The sequence below is a fragment of the Pleurodeles waltl genome, chromosome 4_2 (assembly GCF_031143425.1).
Source record: "Pleurodeles waltl isolate 20211129_DDA chromosome 4_2, aPleWal1.hap1.20221129, whole genome shotgun sequence".
Lineage (NCBI taxonomy): Eukaryota > Metazoa > Chordata > Amphibia > Caudata > Salamandridae > Pleurodeles > Pleurodeles waltl.
The window spans coordinates 324807519-324817735 of record NC_090443.1 but is presented as its reverse complement, the minus strand read 5'-3'; the positions used below and the strand labels follow the sequence as shown (position 1 = coordinate 324817735).

The 10217-nt window shown below is 43.7% G+C and overlaps 1 protein-coding gene across 1 annotated transcript in view; it reads right to left on the bottom strand.

Moving 5' to 3' along the window:
* Positions 1-265: 265 nt before the first annotated feature.
* The window catches only part of LOC138292605 (extracellular serine/threonine protein kinase FAM20C-like), a 51225-nt gene continuing 41273 nt past the window's right edge, over positions 266-10217 (bottom strand). The window contains exons 8-10 of the mRNA XM_069231307.1: positions 4545-4626; positions 2764-2823; positions 266-1034 (exon numbers count right to left, since the gene is read on the bottom strand). Of these exons, the coding sequence (XP_069087408.1) occupies positions 791-1034; positions 2764-2823; positions 4545-4626 (386 nt within the window). The 3' untranslated portion in view covers positions 266-790. The remainder of the gene's footprint in view (positions 1035-2763; positions 2824-4544; positions 4627-10217) is intronic.

Here is a 10217-nt window from a genome sequence, read left to right as displayed (position 1 = left end):
ATGGAGAGGCCACAGGTGAAATATATGAATGAGGCCTAGGAAGCTGCTGAAAGGAATTATTTTTCACTTTACCAAAAGTCTAAATCATGCCTATTATTCTAGCATCAAATAAGACTGTGGTCAAAGATCTGTTGTAAACGTTAAGTTATTTTTTGCATAAATGCGCTGTACTCAAGGTTACAATGGAAACTTGTTTCCTATTCCCCAAGTCTAGAGGCTTGTGAAAGAGTAAAGAGAAACACAATCATTTTTAAACTTTTCCCTAAGTAGATTTATTAATTTTCATTGCGCCACGCAGGTTACAAGTTGTCGATGTTTGTAACACTTTGGTCAACTCTGCGTTGACCTTGATACAATGTCGACAAATCTTTGAATGATTAGATGTTATGTCAGTGTAGCGATGAATCCGGGATTGATACTAATGTGACGACAAAGCAGCCTAGTCCTTGGCACAATTCTTGCCCAACACTGATAATGATGTAATGGCGATTCGACAACAGCATCGAAGGAATGACTATGCAGTGCTGACTTCAGTGCAGCGACTAATCCAGCATTGACATTGATGCAATGAGCATGAAGCTTGCTCCTTGTTATGACAATGATTCAGCCCTGACTTTGATGCAGTAATGATGCAGCACTGACATCCTTGCAGCATTGTAACCGTAAAGATGTCGCTGTGACCAAGCTCACAGAGGGACACAGTTGTAACAAAGCTCAGAATTTTAAGCTAAAAGTTTAAGATCCAGAATAAAAACGATTCCCACATCATGACTTGATTTTCAGCAGGCAGCTACTCAGTCTGGACACTGTGCCGTTGGGTGTCACTCTCCACTACCGCATCATACCCCTCCTTATGCACACAGTCGCGCAGGATGCGCAGCACAGTGCGCAGGCGGCGGTCCAGTGCAACCAAGTGTGGCTCGGCCAGCACAGGGGTGAGCTGGTCAAAGGCCAGGGATTCGCGCATGACATCACTGAGGCGGTAGGGTTCGGAAGCCAGAAGTTGCAGGCGTAGATACGTCGACTTCTTTATTCTTTCAGGAAGGAGAGTAAAAAAAAAAAAGAATACAGTAAGATGGAGAATTTGATTGAGAGCTAAAGAAATGTTTACACTCCTTTATACACACAGGACCCACATTTGACACATACTTTAAGCACTTTAGGCATCACCAAAAGTATGAAAGTGGTATATAAGTAACTGTACAAAGAGTATTCCTTTCTCTGCCGACGAAATGGGGGACACAACTCATTTAAATAAGCATTGGCAAAGCCAACAATTCTTAACTTAGGGAACTATTGGTTTGTCAATGCCACTGGGGCATGCATACATCAGAATACAGGCATGCACCAGACGATTGACCAAGGCACCATTTGCTTTCATTTTTTATTCACTGATCCATAATAGTAGACAACAATTGGATCAAGAAATAAAAAAATATTTTTTTGCAGGAATGTAATAAATAAAAAAAATAGCGGGAGTGAATGGGGGAGTCGTAAGTATAAGGAAGACAAAAACATTGCATGAGACAACAAAACCGGGTGTGTGGGGAGAATCACATACGATGAGAAGAACACAGAGCACAGGGTTGCGGTTAAAAAACATGGAGCGTATAGACGCACACATGAGAGTGAGAAGCACCGAAAAGTGACAGGAACACATGGAGCAGGTGAAAAGCAAACAAGGGCAAGAACAACACGGAATGTGAAGGGCTGAGAAGAGATAAAAGAAAGAGAAATATGGAGCGTGGGTAGCGGTGGACATTTGGAAAGAGAACCTGGGGAAGAGGAGAGAGCTGGAAAACACATGCACTCTCAAAGAGTGTTTAACCAAAAAGAAAAATAAATCTCTAAAAGTAAGCAGGGGAAGGATAGAAGTCAGCCAGTCGGAGAAGTCGTAAATAGGCTATGCTCCAGGGGAGGGATGAATATGAGATAGAGAAACTGGAATAATGAAAGGTATCTAATTAGAAGCAAGCAAATGAGAGTGACAACCAAGAGTGACCAATGGGTGTTCTGTAAGTTCTTGGTAAGCTGACAATAGATATTTTACAACCAGATAGCCTGTCCTCTCTAGTATGATTGATCTAAGTAAGGAACAAAATAGATGAAAGGCTGGCAGGCTTTTAATTTTCTAAAGAGCCAGGCCACAAACTGGTTATTGTACCAAAGTGACATAAAGAAAATCATACTACTGATCACATTGAGCCTGCAACAACATGTAAGTGGGCAAGCATGCGTCAGCTCTCTGAAGAAAATCTTTAAGGGGGCAGAGAAGATGTTTTCACACTCTTTTTTTGATAGAGGAATTTGCATCCCAGTGGGCGAGGAAAGCAAATTGATCACCTTAACCCGTAGAACACCATGGATGAGAGGCTGACAGACGGTCAGCTTTTAGAAATGGGCGCCCTCCTCTGTCTCCCAAAGTGAAATTGGAGTTTAGATCAGACAACATGTAAACTTTTTATTTTTGTACACATTAACAGAATCATTATCTTAAGTCTGACACGGTAGTTTCTGTGAGGTTTTGGTCTTATATATATTGTAAGAAATATTATTTTTCCAGGTTTCAGTGCTTGTTACTCTGAAAAAGGTTGATGTTGCAAACCCAGGTCCGCCACAGAACGTCAGAGGTTGTCTTCTTGTAGTAAGGAGAAAGAAAAGCAGAGGGAAAGCGAGCTTGGTGTAAGAAACACGAGATCTTAGGGACAGAAGCACACTTGTGCGTAGGTGACAGCCTCGGGTTGGCTCGTTTGCGGCATTTACCTGCAGCACTGCTGCACAGGGGCCAGGATGGACATCTCATCGTGGGAATAGCGCCCAAATCTGCACACGGGAGAGACAGTCATTATTTTACAGCACAACTTCCTTTCTTGTTCTCATTTTCTTTCGACACCCTTCCTAATTGAGTGTCATCCTCTAAGCAGCTGTAACATCTGTTGGTGTGAAGCACTATATTAAAAGCATGTTATTTTTATTATTATTTCTACTTCATTATCTTACATTGCACCTCCTTTCTGTTCTTCATCTATTTATCAACCAACTTTTTTTCTCCAAATCTCCTAACTCTTTTCATCCCATGACCTTCTCATTTTCTCCACAATTTCTTCTCACGTCTCTCTCGCCTTAATCCATTCCTATGTCTCTTCTGTTTTTAAGTCTGTAGCATTCTTTTCCTCATTTCCGCTTTCTTGTTTTCATATATTATTTTTTTTTACCTCAATAGCTCTCTTTCTCACTCCCTACGATTTATCTCTACCCCTCGCCATGTGTTCTCCACAATCTTACCACGTTTATTCCCCATCCTTCCCGTCTCACGACTCTTCTACTCTTATCACCTTCTACAAACCCTCTGATCTCCATGTGTCCCATCTTTTTTCTACCTTTCTCTCTGAGGTCTTTCAATCAATCAATCAATCAATCAATTTACTTAAGGCCCCACTTCACCCTTCTCAGTAAGCTCCACCCATGACCCTCTGTCAGTTCCTTTTGCATTCTCCTTTTCTCCTAACTTTCCTTCTCTAAACTGCTTCTCTGTTCGTTCCTCAATTTTCCCACAATCCCTCATCTTTCTCATGCTATATTTTCTCCCCATCTCTCTGAGTTCGCTCCATCTGTTCCCGTTGGTTCCTCAAATTGCGTTTCCGCTCTCCACTCTGGCTCTGTCTTCCCTTTGTTTCTTGTCTAAGGTACGTCACTTCCACTATTACTTCCGTTTCCCCCCTTTTATACCTCTCCCCTATTCCTTTTCACATCCATTCTCCATGCTACATCGTTCTTCCATTTTCCCTATTCCCCTCCCAATCCCTCTTCCTTCACCCTTTTCACATGATTCCTTTTTTCCTACTTTGTTCCACCGCATTCTTGTGTTACTCCTTCTTCGCTGATCTCCTTTCTTCTCTCACTCCTCCAGCCTCTCCCTTTGCCCACCTATTGCCTCCCATTTCTCTCCTCCACTCCCTCCATGTGTTCCCCTTTCTTCATCTATTCTTTCTGAGCCCCTCTCTCCTTCCCTTTACACCCTTCTTTATATTCCCCCTTTTTCCTTCATTCAACCCCTTCTACCTCCTTCAATTGTTTTCCATTTTTCACTTTTCTCCACTACTCTGCCTCTCTTCTCCCTTCATGTGTCCTGCTTCTCCCTAAGTCATAATCTCAACCTTTTCCACTTCCCTTTGCTTGCCCTCCCTTCTCTTTCGTCTTCATCCCTCACACACCTTCTCTCTAATTCAGCCTTTCTTTATTTCTCCCTTCCCTTAGTTCCCTTTTCTTCACTTTCTTCCTCCCCAATAGTCTCTCCTCCCTTTTCTAAATATGCTCAGCTTCAGCTGTTTCAGCAATGACCTCACCCCGCCAGTATACAGTTTCTCTGATTACCTCTCTTCCTCTAACCCTATGTTCCCTCTTCTGTTTACCCTTGTCCTCTTACTTTTCTACATTCTTTTTGAACTTCTTCGTTCTATTCGTGTACCCCCTTCCTTTCGATCCCTTTTCCTCACCTTCTCCTCCATCCTCCCTTTCTCTCCTCCCCTTGGCTCCCCACTCACCCCCGTCCGTTATCCAGATGAAGCAGAAAGGTGTTATTCCCAAACTTCTCGAAGGTTTCGTAGTGATGCCTGTCCAGGTTACCTGCGAAAAGAAAACACACTAGAATTAACCCAGGCCCAACATAGGGCAAAATGCAGACCACTGCAATCGTAGAGTTAATAAGACTATGGAAAAGTATTTTGACATCTGTACGGGTTTTTCAACAGACATATTTTCAAGAGTGGTTTACGCTAAAGCCCCTTCCCAGCTGACGAGGAACGATGGTGGAAAGCTTAAACAAGCATTGGCAAAGCTAATAAGTTTCACCTATGCAAGGGACTTTGGCTTTGCCAATGTGTTTTAGCCATGCTATTCATCAACATGGCTGCAGTTAGGCGTGGCTAACCGTTAGTGACATGGAGGAAAGCAAAGTACAGTGTTGTAGAGTGCAGTGGCAGAACGTGTCAGGTATTGGAGTGCCATAGTGTGGATTTGCATATAATGGCATACACTGGACTGGCATAGAGTAGAGTGGACTGGTGCAGAGTGCATTGACATGGAGTGTTGCAGAGTATGTGGTGTTGAGTGCAGTGGCATTGTGCAAGTGGCATTGAATTCAGCTGTGTGAAATGCAGTGTCGTAGAAAGCAGTGGCATAAATTAGAGTGGTACACAGCAGAGTGGAGTGGCACAGAGATGACCGGCTCAGAGTAGAGTGGTGCAGAGTAGAGTGGCACAGAGTAGAGTAGAGTGGCGTAGAGTGCAGTGGCATTGAGTGGTGCAGAGTGAAGTGGCGTACAGTTGAGTGATGCGGAGGGCAGTGGTGCAGAGTGGAGTTGAGTGGCATAGAGTGCAGTGGCTTAGAGTGGTGCAGAGTAGATTAGCATAGAATGGTGCAGATTAGAGTACAGTGTTATAGAGTGCAGTGGTATACAGTGCAGTGGCGTAGAGTGGACTAGTGAAGAGCAGAGTGGCATAGAGTTCGGTGGTAGAGAGTGCTGTGTTGCAGAGTAGAGTGTCAGACTGCAGTGCCGCTGAGTGGAGTAGAGGGGCATAGAGAGCAGCGGCGTAGAGAACACAAATGCAGAGCAAAGTGCAGTTGTATAGAGTGCAGTGGTTAAGAGTAGAGTGGCATAGAAGGAAGTGGTGCAGAGTGGTGTAGAGTGCAGTGGCATTGAGCAGATTGTTTCAGATTAGAGTGAAGCGGCATAGGGTAGAGGGCAGTTGCATACAGTGGTGTAAAGGCATACAGTAAAGCTGTGTAGAGTGCAGTGGTGCAGAGTAGATTAGAGTGGCGTACAGTGGATTTGGCGTAGAAAGCAAGGGGATAGAGTTGAGTGCTACAGAGTAAAGTGCATTGGTGTAGAGTGTACTGGCATAGAGTGCAGGGGTGCAGAGTGCAGTTTTGCAGAGTAGCGTAGAGTACAGTGCCTTACAGTGGAGTTGTGCAGAGTAGATTGGTTTGGCTTAAACTGGAGTGGTGTAGAATTCAGTGATAAAGAGTGCAGCAGTGTAGAGTAGAGTGGCCAAGAGTGCATTTGTAGAGAGTAGATTGGTACAGGGTAGAGTAGAGAGGTGTAGCCTGAAGTGGTGTGGAGTGGAGTGGTGTAGAGTCAAGTGGCGTGGAGCGGTGTAAAGTGGAGTGGTGCAGAGTAGAGTGCAGTGGCGTGGAGTGATGCAGAGTAGAGTGGCATATTCTTTGTGTGGTACCACACTGCCATTAAAGCAACACATTTTCAATTGAAATGACCATTACATTTGCACAAACATACAGGCCCGTATTTATACTTTTTTAGCGCCGCATTTGCGCCGCTTTTTGACGCAAAAGCGGCGCCAACTTACAAAATACAATTGGATTTCGTAAGTTTGCGCCGCTTTTGCGTCAAAAAGCGGCGCAAATGCAGCGCTAAAAAAGTATAAATACAGGCCACAGTTTTACTAATAAAACTATACAGTGGACAGATGCAAATGTGAGGAAATTGCATCACCTAGTTCACTGATTCATTTTGGTCATATCAAAGCATTTGTTTTCCTCACACTTCAGAAGAAAAAATGTGCTTCATTTGTGTGTTCATAATTCTCATATATTCTGAAATATTTACACAGTTAATTTATATGTTATTGTGTTGTGTGCTAGAAAAAAAACCTTTTTCTACCCCCAGTATCCAGCAAGGTTGTCACATAAATCCTCTCACTTAGAAAGAAAAGTAAACAATAGCCCTTGGAAGACAGCACCTGACATGAATGCACAGCAAATGTGACGAATTAAGAACAAGATTAAAGGCCTGTTAACAAAAAGCAAGTTTGTGGAAGGTTACAGAAACACAGTTTAGGCAACAGGAGGGACAAACTGAACCTGGAGTGCCTAAAGCAAATAAGGCCTGCAAATGGAAAGCCAGAAAGTGTGAGTTACTAACCACAAAGCTAATGGTAATCAACAAGCAGAATGCATTCCTAGGTCAACTTTCTGAAAGTGCCCAAGATGTCTTTAGCAAACCCTGCGCTGTCTGGTAGGCTGTGACCTAAAAATGGCCTCACTGAGGTAGCCTCTGGAGCTGGAACAAAAAAAAAGATGGACGACTTCAGAAATAACCAACCTTGCTCTTTTCAAGACCACTTATAATAAGAACAGAAAATGGTATATTTTTAAAATGTGGCTGCAAACAAAATAAAAAATGTATTGGCATATACAAAAGGTTTTTCTAAGTTGACCTATCGGCTTTGCCAGTGCTTTTTTGCAGATGCAGTTGAACATGGGGAAAAAGCAAAATTATCCTTTTGCCAATGCTGTGCATTATTGGGGAAAATACATTTTAAAAAAATGTAAAAACTGCGATGATGCAGTCCCTGCTTGTGGTCAAACCATGACACTAGTGCGTACATGCATGATGACACATGTGCATCCAAGTGTCATCACAAATTCGCCATTTTCATTGATTTCTTTTTTTTAAAATGTACCCGCACTTGATGGCACATGCCACATAGATCGGGAAATAAAACAATGAAATAGTTTGAGTGTAAAAGCACACAATGCTCCTTGGAGCAGCCCAATAGTGAACAGCAGCTGCTCGGCCACCCCCCAAAAAAACAAAAATAACTGGCAGATTTGCAGGGGTGCCACAAATGACAATGAGGTGGAAAAGCACTGGGGAGTATGTGGGAGGTGGACATCAAATACAACTAATGGCAGGTCGTCGGGGGAGAGGGAAAAAGAAGAACACAAGAGAGAGAGCAACACAGAGCATTGGGGAGAAGCACAGGAGCTGTGCTCATCATGGAACATTCAGGTGTGTAGGGGAGAAGTCAACAAAACACTACAGATGTGGGGTCAAGCTGGAAGGGACTGGACCACTTTTGGTCCAATCCAAGGCACAAATTGAGCACTTTTTTTCCAGACTGAGAAAGGTATCCTGTGTGGCTGTGTGTAGAAGAGGGAGTTCCTTTTACAGACTAGGTGGTCTCACACACCTTATGGTGTCATGCTTTATCATTTGACCACCTAGCCCCACCCAGGTAAGATGATACTACCTGGGTGGACTCAACCTCGTTGTTAAAGGAACTATTGAGGGAGTGCTGAGATTAAATCTGACTGGATATTTTACATTGATCCAGATAGGGACATGATAGATAAATAAACTTATCTCACAAATCACCTGTTTCGATTTGAGATAGTTTAATATAGGTGCTTGTGTGTAAGACTAAAAAACTGTATTGAGGACTTGGTTGAGATTAATGACTCACTGAGTCTAAAAACGAGGGACCAACATGTTTCTGCCCACAATGAAAGCTGGAAGGTCTGGGACATTCATAGGGTCAAGGATCCCTATATCTAAAGCATAGTGCATAAGGCATGCTAGGGGTAGATGCAGGCCTACCTGAACATTTTGTATGAGTACAAGTAATCCCTTTGGAGTGAGTGTGACTATAAGGGGCACCCCACCTCCGTTTACTTCCAGACCAGAGGCAACCCGCCTAGTTGTGCTGGACCTACACACAGAGAACAAAATGTTCTCCGCTCCTCTCCTCCATCGCAGGCTGCAGACACAAGCTCCCAGCCTGCCCTGTGGCCAATCCTGAAGCTGCTCAAAGCAGCATCAGGGTTGGCTGGAAGTGCCCAACCAGGCAGCTCCCAGGCAGACTGGGAGCCTGTGCATGCTCTCTCCAGCCTGGCAACACAGTGACGGGCTGGAGAGAGCCTACTGTGCATGTGTGTTTGGCTGGCCCGAGGCGGCTGGCCAAACATACATGCGCACTGAGGGGAGTACACAGGGCACTCCCCTCACTGCTTGTCACCCCCGTGGCTCCACTCCTTTAACAAATGTAACAATAATAAACAGGGTTTATTATCATTTTGTTTGTCAAAGGTTTTACAGCTTCTGCTGCTGGTGGGGGGCAACGCTTCTCTGCCCTAACGGAGGAGCCGCCCCTGCCAATTACATATTTCCAGTGGACCTGCATACAAGAAATGATAACATTACATGACATTTTCACAGAACAAGCTAAGCTGTGTCCTCTGCTTATCCTGTACTGCCTCCTACAGGACTAGAGAGGAACTGCACCCCAAACATTCAAAACGGCAGGCACAGGCTTAATAAAGCAGATGGTTGCTCTGATATTGCTGGTTTGACCTTATGCAGACTAGGGTGACCGACCACCGGGCATGGAGGCAAATTCTGGACAGGACTGTCAAAATTCAGGGCAAAAGGTGAGTTTTACGGACACACCCGAGAAGAGGCTATACCCCACTTCATTATCAGTGGATTTATTTACTGTATTCTAGATAGCACTATTTGTTCTTTATGCTCTGCATATGATTGTCTCGAAGTATGCTACATTTAGGTGGCACATTATGTCCTTGTTCAATACATAAATGTATCCAATCTTTCTTGGGTATAAAGCAATGGAAAAATGTTGATTATGCTTCTAATCACTTTAAAACCCATAGGAAACAATTTGGGAAACATTAAGGTAAGTGACTTTTTCACCTTCTGCAGCTAATTTAGACAAGTTGAGCAAAAACATCTGCCCCCACCCTCCACTGGATGTTAAACTTTTTTAAAAAATAGACAAAGAAGATAGTGTGGGCCACAGTCTCACACCTAATGTCAGGATGTCAGGTACTCACAACTGGTCTCTAGTCTCACAGCACTAGAGTGTGCGTCCGGGACTTTAGAAAACCGGACTACCAGACAAAAATATTTAAGAGCAGAATGAAATTGAGATCAGCTGGGAGATCCACTACAACTGATTCAAAGGGGTGTTGCTAATAACCGGACAAATAAGGAATAGAAGAACAATACTTAAAATCAGAAAAGATGGGCCCGCCATGAGTTTAAAAAAGTATTGCATTCCTGAAGCGCAGTCACAGCAGAGAGGCCAGAAACAGAAGAGGCACTTTGGTTAAACAAGCATCACCTACCCACCCTGGCAACCTCTACTGGTGCAATAGTGTGTTGGATGGTAAGCAGGGGCCGGACCCCTTGGAAGATTGCTCCCTGGGCAATTGTCCACTATGTCCATGTCCTAAAATAGCTCTTCAGTAGAGGCAAGGCTGATGCAGTGATCTGGCTCATCCCCAAGTGCCAAAGAACATGCAGAATCTTCAAAATATTTGGGATGTAAATTACACAACAAGCAAAATGTAAGAATATGATAAAGATTTTAAAATGTAAGGAGTATTTCTTTAACATATGG